Raw genomic sequence first — 15,803 nt, 5'->3', positions numbered from 1 at the left:
TAGCCCCCACAAATAGGAGCACATAACCAAATAACTCACCTATAGGGACAATTCCCTCTTACAAGGTTAGAAAGGAGACTCATCTCGCTCCGAAGACTCATAACCGGCATTCTACATTCCTCCGAAGACTTGCACCAGCGCGCCATGCTCCAAAACCAGCCAATGATTATACAGATCCATTAATATATGCTCAATTAAGCTTTGCAACCCAATTTGTAACAATTCCTAACCCCGAACGAAAAGTTAACAAAAATGCCCTTGGGCCCACGTGCCTGGAATCCGAAATTTCTCGAAGATAAAGTTTACCCATGAACTCACGAACTCAAATATATGATTTTCTCTTACTTCCATACTCAAAATCGTGGTCAAAATTCAAGAACACTAATTTTCTAGGTCTTCCCTTAAACCCCAAGTTTTTCTACAATTTTTATGCCCAAATATATGTATAAACCTTGTATTTAACTCAAAGCTAGCATAAATTACTTACCTCATGACAAGTGACGAAAATGACGCCTCAAAGCTGCTCCCCATCGACTCAAATGGAAGAAAAATGGGGTTGGAATGAACTCAACCCCGAATTTTTAAAGACCTCACTGCTCCAGACATTTCCGCTTCTGCGGAATTATTTCCGCTTATGCGGTTAAAACGCCGCTTCTGCGGCTCCTTCCCAGCCGCCCAGCTTCCGCTTCTGCGCTTCCTTTTCCGCAGGTGCGGTCCCGCATCTGCGGCTCCCTGACCGCATCTGCGGTCCCAGCTCCCCTTACCAAAATTCGCATCTGCGGTCTTCCTGGCCGCTTCTGCGGCTCCGCACCTGCGGCCAAATCTTCGCAGGTGCGGAAATACCAGATATCAGCTGCCTCAGCTTTTTCTTCAACTCCAAATTCAATCCGTTAACCACCCGGAATCCATCCGAGGCACCCGGGACCACGACCAAACCTACCAACCAATCCCAAAACACGTTACAGACTTGCTCGAGGCCTCAAATCATATTAAACAACGCTAAAACCACGAATTTCACCGCGATTCAAGCTTTATGAACTTTGAACTTTCCAACTTCTACTTCCGATGTTTAAACCTATCAAATCATGTCCGATTGACCTCAAATTTTGCACACAAGTCATATTTGACATTACGAACCTGCTCCAACTTCCAGAATTGGATTCTGACCCCGATATCAAAAAGTTCACTTCCGGTCAAACTTCTCAAAAACCTTCAAATTTCTATCTTAAGCCAAATGGCTTCAAAATGACCTACGGACCTCCGAATTCACTTCCGATCGCGCTCCCAACTCCAGAATTACCATACGGAGCTACTCCCAGTCTCGGAATTCCAAACGAACATCGATAACACTGAAATGAACTTCAAACCAAACATGTAAAATTTCCTCCAGAATGCCAACTTCCACAATAAGCGCCAAAGCGTTCCCGGGTCATCCAAAACCCGATCCGGGCATACGCCCAAGTCCGAAATCATCATACGAACCTGCTGGAACCTTCAGATCCTGATTCCGAGGTCGTTTACTCAAAATTCCAATCCTAGTTCATTCTTTCACTTTAAGCTTCTGAAATAAGAGTTCTCTTTCCAAATCGACTCTGAATTCCCCGGAACTTAATTCCGACCGCGCATACAAGTCGTAATACCTAAATTGAAGCTGCTCATGGCCTCAAACTACTGAACTACACGCTAGGGATCAAAACGACCGGTCGGGTCTTTACAGTTACCATTACAAAACCTCTGGATCAAGGAGGATTAGGCATAGAGAACCTCTCTACAAAAAATCAAGCATTACATGTAAGTCTTGCATGGAGGTTATTTCAGAACCCTAATCAACTATGGGCACAAGTGTTATTATACAATTATATGCGACCACCGCAATTGATCAAAAAACAAAATTCAACAACTTGGTGTAATATTATGAAATATGGTCCTACTGTGGTTTATGGTATAAATGGAATCTAACAACGGAAAATCATGTAAAATTCTGGAATGATCCTTGGATTAGTCAGAATTATTTAATTCGTAATTGCATATCCGGACACCTTCCACAATATGAGGAAAAAAAACTGTTTCACACTACTATTACAATCATAAATGGCATTTTAATACTCTACCTTTCTCTATACCAACTCACTTACAATCTGAAATCACAAATATTTATATGCCACTTGCACCCTCAACATAATGATAAAATATATTGGGCTCTTACACATAATGGCATATTTTCTGTCAAATCAATGTACACTTCTATCACAAATAACACATCTCCTACAACAACTAATCCAATCTATAGTTTTAACTAGATTTGGAAATTGCATATTCCTACAAATCTTTCTTCTTATGGTTAATTTGTCATGATCAACTTCCAACAACTGCTTATCTTACAAGAATAGGTATTCTTAATTCACCTATATGTCCGCAATGCCATATGGCCCCTGAAATATTACAACATCTATTCTTAGAATGTCCATCTGCAATACAACTATGGGCTGTGTTTAAGATGTCTACTATCAATGCAAATTCCCCTCTATCCCACAATGCTACTATGAATTGGTTATACCAGTTTATTCATCAACAGTCAATATTCAAACATCATACAACTCCAAATACCACCCTCATACCATTTGCATTATGGGAGCTATGGATTATACGCAATAAAAACACACTAGATCATAAGAAAACCTTTTTAAATATATCTTTCATATTAAAAAAGGTTGCACAATTTTATTACCTAACAAATCCAATATCCAAAAATTATACTCTCATACCTTTATATATAAAATGGCACCCCCCAAACATCCATTTTTACAAGCTTAACATTGATGGTTCTTGTTCGATCCAACAAAATAACTATGGTATTGGTGGTAGTTTCCGTAATCATCTAGGAAATTGGATCATAGGATTTGCAGGATCAACACTGCATGGGACACCTATCCAGACAGAACGTCTAGCTTTGCTCATGGGATTAAAAATTGCTGTCCAAAAGAACCTCAAACCACTCATCATTGAGACAGACGCACGAGCCCTACTCGGTATGTTTGATAGCACTACCATGCAATACACTAATATAATTAATGATTGCAGGTTATTACTACTACAGCTGGATAGTCCCACTCTTCAAAACATCTATAGGGAGCAAAATTGTGTGGCAAATAGTCTAGCCAACTATGGAGCTTTGCATGCAAAGGAAACCTGTCTACTTTTTGAAAGTCCACCACCGTTTGTTTCAACTTTACATCAACAAGATCAACAAGGGATGCTCAGAAGAAGGTTGATTAAAAGTCAGTCTGTTTTGTGTAATAGTACATTTTCAACTTGTACTGTACCTTGTACTTATAGTAGTGTTTTAGCTAGTTCAACTTTACTTAATAGTACTGGTTCCTATACGGGGACCTTAGAAATAAATACTACTAATGTAAATCTAGTGCCACTAATGCATCTTGTTAACCGCTCTCTTGTAAGAGCTTAGCTATATATAATATAACTATCCTTTCAACCAAAAAAAACCATTTTTGTGATTTTTGTTTAATAATGTAATTAAACTATGCAATTAAATCCTAAATGCAATTAAGACCTAAAAATGCTATGCAATGGAGATTTGGACATTTTTTGATATTTTTTCTATGATTTTAAAATGTTAAAAATGCATGAAAAATGCAACTAAATGCAAATAATTACCAAAAATTCCTTAAAAAATCTATAAAAATTAAAAACAATTAATAAAAAATTTATTTATTGATTTTATGGGAGTATATTTTTTGTGAGGCAAAAATTACGTGCTCACAACTAGTATTATCGAATACCTGATGGTTATAGCTTAAAAAATATGACAAATATAACATTCACTTTCAAATACCTTTATTTTTTTCAACGTCAAATCTTTCTTCTTCTTCTTCTTCTTCTTCTTTCGACTTCAACAAATATTGTAACGACCCAACCAGTCGTTTTGAGTTCTAGCATATTTTTCGGCGCTTTGAGGCCTTGAGTGCTTCACTTTATGTATTATAATTTGCATGTCTGGTTGGTTTCGATTTTTGAGAATCTCGGAGTTGATTTGGAAGAAGAACACTCAATTCAGAAGCTTTAAGTTGGAAGAGTTGACCAAGGTTTGACTATTGAGCAAACGACATCGAAATCGGGAATTTAAGGTTCCAACAGTTTGTATAATGATTTTGGACGTGGGCGTATGTTCGGATTGAGTTTCGGATGGACTGGGAGTGTTTCGACGCTTATTGTGGAAAGTTGGCATTTTGAAGGTTTTAGATTTTTCTAAGTTTGATTTGAAGTGGACTTTAGTGTTATCGATGTCCGTATGGGATTATGAGCCTTAGGGTAGGTTCTTAATGTAATTTGTGACTTGTACATAAAATTTGGTGTCATTCCAGAATGTCTAAGTATGATTCGGATGCGTTTCGGCGAAGTTTGAATGTTTGAAAGTTAAAAGAAGGATTTGATCGTCAATTCATGGTTTTAATGTTATTCATGGCGTTTCAAGCCTTTGGATAAGTTTGGATAAGGTATTAGGACTGGTTGATATGATTGGACGGGGTCCCGGGGTCTCAGGTGTGATTCGGGGTGGTTTCAGGCCATTTCACCTTGTCTTGTAATTGCCGTTCTCTGGTGTCAGAGGTGTTCTTTGCGATCACGGGGGAAGGCTCGTGATCACGTAGTGTTGTTTCGGAGCTGGGAGAATTATTCTTCACGAACGCGATTGGGGGCTCACGATCGGGGTACTTGGTCTTTTTGTTCGTCACGTTCGCGTGGAAGGAATCGCGGACGCGAAGCGTTAGTAAGGCTGGCTGGGTATGGAAGGGTTGTTCTATGCGATCGCGAAAGGGTGCTACGATCGCGTAAGAGGAATTTGCTGAGGCCGAAAATTTGCCTTCGCGTTCGCGTGGATGTGCTCATATTCGCGTTGGTCTAGATGGTGATGTTTCGCGATCGCGTAGATATGTTCAAGATTGCGATTAAGGAATCTAGGCAGTTGTGGTTTTGACTTCCGCGATCGCGGTGGATCTTCTGCGATCGCGATGAAGGGTCGCCTGGGAATATTATAAGTTAGCCAATTGGGATTTTTGCTCATTTCACTCACTTCTCTCTTGCTTGGGTGATTTTTGGGCAATTTGAGGAGCCATTTTTATCATTTATCATGAGGTAAGTGATTTATAACCATTGTGAGCTAAATATATGAATTATATATGGATTTAAATATAATTTATAGAAATTGTGAGATTTTGGAAGAAAACCTAGAAATAATATTTTTGAATTTTGACCACGAAATCGGACATGGAATTGGGAATAAATTTTATATTTGAGTTTGTGGTGCTATGGGTAATGATTATCTTTAAAAAAAATTGGAATTCGGACACGTGGGCCCCGGGGTTGACTTTGTTGACTTTTCGAGTAGATTTGGAATTGTTATAAATTGTTAAATTATGAGTAGTGGAGTATGTATTCATTGGTTTGCACGTTGTTTGATTAGTTTCGGATTGTTCGACATTGGTTGGAGGTGTTAGAGAGGCGTGGAGCCGATTATCAGATTTCGGAGCGAGGTAAGTCTCCTGTTTAACCTTGTGAGGGGAAACTACCCCGTAGGTGTTAAATTGTCATTTGCTACTAATTGTGGGTGCTATGTGCGTACAAGATGACGAGAGCCCGTACATAGCTAAAAATCATACTTAATCCGGATAGACTTAGGACTTTATCATGCACTAATTATAATAATTGAACTCAACTTGTTAGTTTAATTACTTAAATTTTATAATTAAAATTTGATTAGAGATCATGTTAGGTCAAACCTCATTACCTTGAGTTGTTTGGCGGAATACTTGATTGCTGGTAAAAGTCATGTTTACTTAATGTTCTTGTCCTTGTGTACTACTACGTGGCCCGTAATTCGATAAGTTTCTTCTCTTCATGTGGATCGAGCCGAACACCACGGTAGTATATTGAGATGCATCTATGGATTGGGCCGTATGACCTCGGCAGTGTATTTACATGACTATTATAGATAGAACCGTACGACCTCAGCGTAATTCGTGCTTAATAATGCTAGGAGTCCGAATATTCATGAGATATCCCTTTTGATTGAGACTGGCATTTATATGATATTTCTTATCTTTTTGAGATGACATTTGATATTTCTTATATGTTTGAGATAGTATATTATATTTGAGAAATTCATACCATCATTATGTTGGAGGATTATGTTTGTAACACCCCGTAAATTCGGCTTAGGTGTGAATGTGGTAAATGATTGGTAAGGTTATATTTTGTACATGTGAAGTCCCAACGGGATGATTGTGGGAAAAATAGTTGTTTGAAAAATCAAAATGGAAAGAGAGGTGCATAAGATTTGACAAAAATCGACTAAGCTGCAGAAGGTCTGTCTTCCATCAAGTTTTAGTGAAAATGCGTAAGGAATTGGGGACATCGCAAAGCATGAAAGTTGTAGGCCTTTGAAATATCTTTCCAACGATATATTATGGATCCCGAACGGATCTCTGTGCAAAATGTTATGTGCGTTTTTCGGAACAGTACGCGTATGCGCGAACACTCGCGTGAACAAGCCTCCAGGTGCGCGAACTCGCGCGTGGGAGGCAGTGTTACTGCCGTTGAGCACGAACTCTCGCGCGGACAAGCCTCCAGGTGCGCGAACTCGCACGTGGGGGGTCGTTTTAAAGCTATATTTCGTCCCCCATAGCCCCAAAACATAAAAACTTGCTCTAGAAAGGGGAACTCTCAAAAACCTAACTCCTTAAGGGTCCTTCCACCACCCAAGGTAAGTTCTAATGGTGATTCTAAGTTAATTTCACTTTTCCAACATCTCATTAACATGGGTAAACCCTCCATATCATTAGATATTCGATTGGGACATCATTGTTGAGAGAAGGAAGCCTAGAACTCGAAAATCAAGGGCTTGAACTTCGAAAAGGTAATGTCTTCACCCTCTAATTGATTCTAGCATTGGTTTAATGATTATAAATCCTAGTTCATGAGACATGAGTTGTTGGGGTTGATAGAAAAGCATGAACGATTATAGGTTCGGGGTGTTGAGTGTTGATTATTGGTTAAGAGTGTTGTTTGCCTTATGGGTGATGAAGAATAATGTTGGTGTAATCATTTGAGACCTTAGAATTTATCTAGGAACAAGAGAATGGGTTGTTGGGTGTAGAGACACCATTAATAAGGACTATGAAGCTTTATTTTTACCAAGTGTTTGACAAAATGCTTAAGTGACCAAAACATGAGCATTATAGCTAATGTGGAACCCTTTTGACTTGTATTGCTATAGATTGAAGTTGAAAGGATTGACAACGTTGTATTACGCTCAAGAGCAGGAAGTTAAGGTATGTAAGGCTAACTCTTTACGTTTGGGAATGTCTATGATTCTCCCTACGTCCCATTCATTATGATCATTACCAGTCTCCTCAGAAAGGAACTATGCCTTAGTTCCCTGATCAGTAGTAGGACTTCTATTCTCTAGATGGCATAGTCTCATAATCATTCGATATTCTATGAGTTTTAGTTATGACAAATCAACTTGTTATGAATACTCATCTTAGTCTAATCCTATTCACTATTCCAGTATCATGTAACCCAGTATGGCTCATTATTTCAGTATCATGTATTGTAATATGATTCTTAGTTCCTGATTTTATATTCTTGAATGTTGAACACCTGTATTTGGGCCTGAGGCCGCAGTTATGTATACGTATACTTGGGCCCGAGGCCGCAGTTGTGCACATATATATATATATATATATATATATATATATGTATATTGGGCCTGAGGCCGCAGTTTAATATTCAGTTAAACAGGTTGTTCATCATTCAGAAGAGGGAGTATTCACATCCTTACTTCCTTGTTCAGTTATCAATTTATCAGCTAGCAGTTCAGTTTCAGTTTCAGTATTTACAGTTCTTTTGTTCAGCTATTTTACATACCAGTACAATTCAAATGTACTGACGCCCCTTTTGCCCGGGGCCTGTATCTCGCGATGTGGGTAACAATTTACAGGTCGACGATTCAGCTTGCTAGGACATCTCGTATCAGCTATTGGTGAGCCCCAGTCTTTCGGGGCCTTATCTCTCTTTTGTTTTAGTCATTATAGTATTTCAGTTAATAAGGTATACCGGGGACCTTGTCCCGGTAAACAGTTGGCGTTTTCAGTATTCTTTAGAGGCTTCGTAGACTATAACCCAGTCAGTCAGATATTAGCAGGCTTTCATGTGTTAGCCTTGTCGGCTACTTGTTTATACTTGCAGACCTTTCAGTATTTTTCCGCATCTATGATATTTTAATCAGACTTTTTAGCATACTATCATGATTTACATTTATACCACATGTTGATCCAGCCATACAGTTGGTTCGCTCGGTCGCATGCAGTCAGGCACCGAGTGCCGTGTTACGCCCAGGCCATAGTTCGGGGCGTGACAAAGCTTGGTATCAGAGCCCTAGGTTTTGGAGTCCTAGGGAGTCTATGAAGCCGTGTCCAGTGGGGCGTGACAATGCTAACAATATTCACTTTTGATGTCTATGCTCTTATAGATTCGGGATCCACCCTATCTTATGTAACCCCATATATTGCAAAGAAATTTGGGGTAGAACCAGAAAAGTTGTGTGAACCCTTTGAAGTGTCCACTCCAGTTGGAGAATCAATTATAGCAAGGTGTATCTATAGGGGATGTCCAGTTAAAGTGCGCCATCGTCTTACTGTAGCAGACTTAGTAGAATTGGAGATGTTAGACTTCGATGTGATCATGGGCATGGATTGGTTAGAGTCATGTTATGCCAAAGTGGGTTGTAGAACCAAAATAGTAAGTTTTGAATTTCCCGGTGAACCAGTCTTAGAATGGAAGGGTGATGCAGTAACACCTAGGGGTAGGTTTATTTCCTACCTTAAAGCCAGAAAGATGATCTCCAAGGGATATATCTATCACCTGGTTCGAGTTAAGGATGCAGATGCTCAGATCCCCACTCTCCAGTCGGTACCTATTGCGAATGAGTTTCCAGAAGTGTTTCCCGAAGATCTCCCTGGAATCCCTCCCGATAGAGAGATTGACTTTGGAATTGATCTACTTCCAGGCACTAAGCCGATATCTATTCCGCCTTACAGAATGGCTCCAGCAGAGTTGAAAGAGCTAAAAGTCCAGTTGAAAGATCTTCTAGATAAGGGATTTATAAGGCCAAGTGTCTCACCTTGGGGCGCACCGGTCTTGTTTGTCCGAAAGAAGGATGGGTCTTTGCGTATGTGCATTGACTATCGTCAGTTGAATAAAGTCACCATCAAGAACAAGTACCCTCTTCCCAAAATAAATGATTTATTTGATCAACTTCAGGGTGCCCAGTGTTATTCCAAGATTGACCTCAGATCGGGATACCATCAGTTGAAGGTTAAGGAAGTCGATATTCCAAAAATAGCTTTTAGGACTCGATATGGGCATTTCGAATTTTTGGTAATGTCATTTGGTTTAACGAATGCACCAGCAGCTTTCATGGACCTGATGAATAGGGTCTTCAAGCCTTATCTTGATTTGTTTGTTATCGTGTTTATTGATGACATCTTGATTTATTCCCGTAGCGAGACTGACCATGCCGAACATCTCAGAATTGTGTCGCAGACACTGCAGGATCACAGGCTCTATGCAAAATTTTCTAAGTGTGAATTCTGGTTGAAATCAGTAGCGTTTTTGGGCCATGTCATCTCAGGGGAAGGCGTGAAGGTGGACTCTCAGAAAATAGAGGCAGTGAAGAATTGGCCTAGACCCACCTCAGTATCCGATATAAGAAGTTTCTTGGGTCTAGCAGGCTATTACAGGCGTTTCGTAGAGGGATTTTCTTCTATCTCGTCCCCTTTAACTAGATTAACTCAGAAGAAAGTCAAGTTTCAATGGTCGGACGCGTGCGAGAAAAGTTTTGAGGAGCTAAAGAAGAGGTTGACTTCAGCTCCAGTCCTGACACTACCGGAAGGAACCGAGGGGTTCGTTGTTTATTGTGATGCTTCAGGGGTTGGTCTTGGGTGTGTATTAATGCAGCACGGTAAATTCATAGCCTACGCATCGAGACAACTCAAGGATCATGAGAAGAATTATCCGACTCATGATCTTGAATTAGCAGCTGTGGTGTTTGCGCTTAAGATCTAGTGCCATTATTTGTATGGGGTACATGTTGACATTTTTACAGATTACAAGAGCCTCCAGTACATCTTCAAGCAAAGAGAAATAAATCTACGTCAGAGAAGGTGGCTCGAATTATTTAAAGATTATGATGTTGATATCCTCTATCATCCAGGAAAAGCAAATATTGTAGCCGATGCTCTCAGTCGGCGTTCTATAGGCAGCTTAGCTCATGTTGAGGCAGACAAGCAAGCTATGGTGAAGGAAGTCCACCGCTTAGCAAGTCTAGGAGTTCGACTTTTGGACTCCGAAGATGGTGGCGTTGTTCTCCAGAACAGGGCTGAATCCTCCTTAGTAGCTGAAGTGAAGGAAAAACAGTTTAGTGATCCCTACTTATTGCACCTGAAGGAGGGAATTCACAAACACAAGACTATGGCTTTTGAACAAGGGGGAGATGATGGTACTTTGAGATATAAAGGCAGACTATGTGTTCCAAACGTAGATGGGCTCAGAGAGAGGATTATGTCAGAAACCCACAATTCTGGGTATTCTTTTCACCCCGGTTCCACAAAGATGTATCACGATCTTAAGGAGGTTTATTGGTGGAACGATATGAAAAAGAATATAGCAGATTTCGTGGCTAAGTGTCCAAATTGCCAGCAGGTGAAAGTCGAACACCAGAGGCCTGGTGGTTTAACTCGGAATATAGAAATTCCCATTTGGAAATGGGAGATAATAAACATGGACTTCATAACCGGTCTACCTCGCTCGTTCCAGAAGCATGATTCGATTTGGGTGATTGTAGATCGACTTACCAAGTCAGCTCACTTCTTGCCAGTAAAGGCTACAGATTCGGCCGATGATTATGCCAAGTTGTATATCAAAGAAATTGTCTGATTGCATGGGACTCCCTTGTCCATTATCTCAGATCGTGGTGCGCAGTTCACAGCAAACTTTTGGAAATACTTTCAGAAGGGATTAGGCACAAGGGTGAACCTCAACACCGCTTTTCACCCTCAGACAAATGGACAGGCGGAACGCACCATTCAGACTCTGGAGGATATGTTGAGGGCGTGTGTTATTGATTTTAAAGGTAGTTGGGACGATCATCTACCTCTCATTGAGTTTGCTTACAATAACAGCTATCACTCCAGTATCAAGATGGCACCGTACGAAGCTTGTATGGGCGAAGGTGCAGATCACCAATTGGTTGGTTCGAAGTCGGAGAAACGGAGTTGTTAGGACCCGATTTGGTCTATCAGGCTATGGAGAAAGTCAACTTAATACAAAGGCATTTGAAGACGGCTCAAAGTCGCCAAAAGTCCTATTCGGACGTGCGGCGTAGGGACTTAGAGTTCCAAGTTGATGATTGGGTGTTTTTGAAAGTATCGCCCATGAAAGGCGTTATGAGATTTGGGAAGAAGGGGAAACTTAGTCCCCGCTATATTGGTCCATATAGAATCCCGCAAAGGATCGGACAGGTGGCTTATGAGTTGGAATTGCCACAAGAACTAGCTGCCGTACACCCAGTGTTCCATGTGTCCATGTTGAAGAAATTTGTGGGAGACCCGTCACTTGTGGTTCCTACAGAGGTTATAGGGGTTAAAGACAGCCTATCTTATGAAGAAATTCCAGTAGCTATTCTTGATCGTCAAATTCGCAAGCTCAGAACTAAGGAAATTGCTTCCGTAAAATTGCTTTGGAGGAATCAAAAGATTGAAGAGGCTACATGGGAAGCCGAGGAGGACATGAAGTCCAGATATCCCCATCTCTTTGAAGAGCAAAAGGAAAATGTGGAAGGTAATTGACCTTTCCATTCAGTTCTTATATTATAATCTCCATGTTCTTCAGTATTTACTCAGCTTAGTATTTAGTGATCACGTGCTCATTCAGTTGGATACACATGTATTCATGATATTTCAATATTCGCATATCATCATCACACACGTTTAATGTCCATAGATAGTCATAGTTGCAATAAGGACCATCATTCGAGGATGAATGATACCAAGGGGGAGATAATGTAACACCCTGTAAATTCGGCTTAGGTGTGAATGTGGTAAATGAGTGGTAAGGTTATATTTTGAACATGTGAAGTCCCAACGGGATGATTGTGGGTAAAATAGTTGTTTCAAAAATCAAAATGGAAAGAGAGGTGCATAAGATTTGACAAAAATCAACTAAGTTGCAGAAGGTCTGTCTTCCATCAAGTTTTAGTGCAACTGTGTAAGGAATTGGGGAAAACGCAAAGCATGAAAGTTGTAGGCCTTTGAAATAGATTTCCAACTATATATTATAGAGCCCGAACGGATCTCTGTGCAAAAAGTTATGTGTGTTTTTCGGAAAAGTACACGTATGCGCGAACACTCGCGCGAACAAGCCTCCAGGTGCGCGAATTCGCGCGTGGGGGGTCGTTTTAAAGCTATATTTCATCCCCCACAGCCCAAAAACATAAAAACTTGCTCTAGAAAGGGGAACTTTCAAAAACCTAACTCCTTAAGGGTCCTTCCACCACCCAAGGTAAGTTCTAATGGTGATTCTAAGTTAATTTCACTTTTCCAACATCTTATTAACATGGGTAAACCCTGCATATCATTAGATATTCGATTGCATATCATTAGATATTCGATTGGGACATCATTGTTGAGAGAAGGAAGCCTAGAACTCGAAAATCAAGGGCTTGAACTTCGAAAAGGTAATGTCTTCACCCTCTAATTGATTCTAGCATTGGTTTAATGATTATAAATCCTAGTTCATGAGACATGAGTTGTTGGGGTTGATAGAAAAGCATGAACGATTATAGGGTTGGGGTGTTGAGTGTTGAGTGTTGATTATTGGTTAAGAGTGTTGTTTGCCTTATAGGTGATGAAGAATAATGTTGGTGTAATCATTTGAGACCTTAAAATTTATCTAGGAACAAGAGAATGGGTTGTTGGGCGTAGAGACACCATTAATAAGGACTATGAAGCTTTATTTTTACCAAGTGTTTGACAAAATGCTTAAGTGACCAAAACATGAGCATTATAGCTAATGTGGAATCCCTGTGACTTGTATTGCTATAGATTGAAGTTGAAAGGATTGACAAACGTTGTATTACGCTCAAGAGCAGGAAGTTAAGGTATGTAAGGCTAACTCTTTACGTTTGGGAATGTCTATGATTCTCCCTACGTCCCATTCATTATGATCATTACCAGTCTCCTCAGAAAGGAACTATGCCTTAGTTCCCTGATCAGTAGTAGGACTTCTATTCTCTAGATGGCATAGTCTCATAATCATTCGATATTCTATGAGTTTCAGTTATGACAAATCAACTTGTTATGAATACTCATCTCAGTCTAATCCTATTCACTATTCTAGTATCATGTAACCCAGTATGGCTCATTATTTCAGTATCATGTATTGTAATATGATTCTCAGTTCCTGATTTTATATTCTTGAATGTTGAACACCTGTATTTAGGCCTGAGGCCCCAGTTTATGCTTTATGCATCTTTGGGCCTGAGACCGCAGTTATGTATACGTATACTTGGGCCCGAGGCCGCAGTTGTGCACATATATATATATATATATAGGGCCTGAAGCCGCAGTTTAATATTCAGTTAAACAGGTTGTTCATCATTCAGAAGAGGGAGTATTCACATCCTTACTTCCTTGTTCAGTTATCAGTTTATCAGCTAGCAGTTCAGTTTCAGTTTCAGTATTTACAGTTCTTTTGTTCAGCTATTTTACATACCAGTACAATTCAAATGTACTGATGCTCCTTTTGCCCGGGGCCTGTATCTCGCGATGCTGGTAACGATTTACAGGTCGACGATTCAGCTTGCTAGGATATCTCGTATCAGCTATTGGTGAGCCCCAGTCTTTCGGGGCCTTATCTCTCTTTTGTTTTAGTCATTATAGTATTTCAGTTAATAAGGTATACCGGGGACCTTGTCCCGGTAAACAATTGCGTTTTCAGTATTCTTTAGAGGCTTCGTAGACAATAACCCAGTCAGTCAGATATTAGCAGGCTTTCATGTGTTAGCCTTGTCGGTTACTTGTTTATACTTGCAGACCTTTCAGTATTTTTTTGCATCTATGATGTTTCAATCAGACTTTTTAGCAGACTATCATGATTTACATTTACCTCTAGCTCATAGTTATACGACATGTTGATCCAGCCATACAGTTGGTTCGCTCTGTCGCATGCAGTCAGGCACCGAGTGCCGTGTTATGCCCAGGCCATAGTTCGGGGCGTGACAATGTTAGTTATAGTTTTTACCTCAGTATTACCATTGTGCTTCATATCCTTTTATAATTTATTGTAATGATTTATTGGACCAATAGTAAGTGTTGATGTTGATCCCTCGTTACTACTCCGGGGTAAGGCTAGATACTTACTTGGTATGCATTGATTTACGTACTCATGCTACACTTCTGCATTGATTGTGCAAGTATATTCCGGTGGTCATTTGGGCGCGTGGGCATAGTTTTTGAGGGGACTTTATGGTGAGATGTATGCCTTGTTACGATCCGCAGCACACGGAGTCTCCATCGTATTCATTTACTTTATCATGTCTATTTTACATTCCTGACAGACGAGTAATAGTATTGTACTTCCTACTAGATGCTCATGCACTTGTGACATCGGATTTTTGGGAGTTTCTAGTATATGTTATGGTTTTGCTTAATATTGTTACCATTTTGTAAGGACCCGTGAAATTCTTAACCAAAAACTCGGGATTTCATGGTGCCGAGTTGGATTCTTGTGTTATTATGGCGCCGGAGGAATTAAAAGAGCTGAAGGAACAACTGAAGGATTTGCTAGAGAAAGGTTTCATCCGACCGAGTGTGTCGCCTTGGGGCGCACCGATTCTCTTTGTCAGAAAGAAAGATGGATCGCTGCGGATGTGTATTTACTACCGGCAACTCAACAAAGTCACTATAAAAATAAATACTTGCCTCTCCACTGACCAAGTTGACGCAGAAAGCGGTCAAGTTCCAGTGGTCCGATGCTTGTGAAAGGAGTTTCCAGGAATTGAAGTCAAGATTGACTTCGGCGCCGGTGTTGACCCTGCCAGATGGTACAGAGGGTTTTGTGGTGTATTGCAATGCTTCAAAGATCGGTCTTGGGTGTGTATTAATGCAACATGGTAAGGTTATAGCTTATGCTTCAAGGCAACATAAGGATCATGAGAAGAACTACCCAACTCACGACTTAGAACTTGCGGCGGTGGTGTTTGCATTAAAAATCTGGCGTCATTATTTGTATGGAGTTCATGTAGATTTATTCACCGAGCACAAGAGTCTTTAATACATTTTCAAACAGAAGGACTTGAACTTGAGGCAAAGAAGGTGGCTTGAGTTGCTCAAAGATTATGACATCGACATTTTGTATCATCCGGGGAAAACTAATGTGGTGGCGGATGCTCTTAGTCGAAAATCTATGGGTAGTTTGGTTCACTTGGAGGCGGGTCAAAGGCCCTTGGCCCGGGAGGTTCACCAGTTGGCCAGTTTGGGAGTTCGTCTTGCGGACTCTAGCGAAGGGGGAGTGATTGTGCGGAACAGAGCGGAATCATCGCTTGTCGCGGAGGTCAAGGAAAAGCAATACAACGTGGATGGTTTTCCTTGGCATGGATGATGGTACATTATGGTACCAAGGGCGACTATGTGTTCCAACGTGGATGGTCTTCGGGAAAGAATCATGGC

General features: G+C 40.4%; 1 protein-coding gene across 9 annotated transcripts in view; it reads left to right on the top strand.

Annotated features, from left to right (window-relative positions):
- LOC109205474 overlaps positions 1-3,489 on the top strand; it is a 33,145-nt gene extending 29,656 nt beyond the window's left edge. For all 9 annotated transcript variants that reach the window (XR_002064677.1, XR_002064679.1, XR_002064674.1 and 6 more), the window contains one exon: positions 3,082-3,489. Coding sequence is in view for 3 of the 9 variants with exons in the window: in XM_019368191.1 (XP_019223736.1) it covers positions 3,082-3,466 (385 nt within the window). In the remaining 6 variants the exon portion in view is untranslated. The remainder of the gene's footprint in view (positions 1-3,081) is intronic.
- The last annotated feature ends 12,314 nt before the right edge of the window (positions 3,490-15,803 follow it).

Source organism: Nicotiana attenuata, unplaced genomic scaffold (genome assembly GCF_001879085.1).
Source record: "Nicotiana attenuata strain UT unplaced genomic scaffold, NIATTr2, whole genome shotgun sequence".
Classification (NCBI taxonomy): Eukaryota; Viridiplantae; Streptophyta; class Magnoliopsida; order Solanales; family Solanaceae; genus Nicotiana; species Nicotiana attenuata.
Note: the sequence above shows the minus strand (reverse complement) of the source record. Positions and strands in the feature narration are given on the sequence as shown.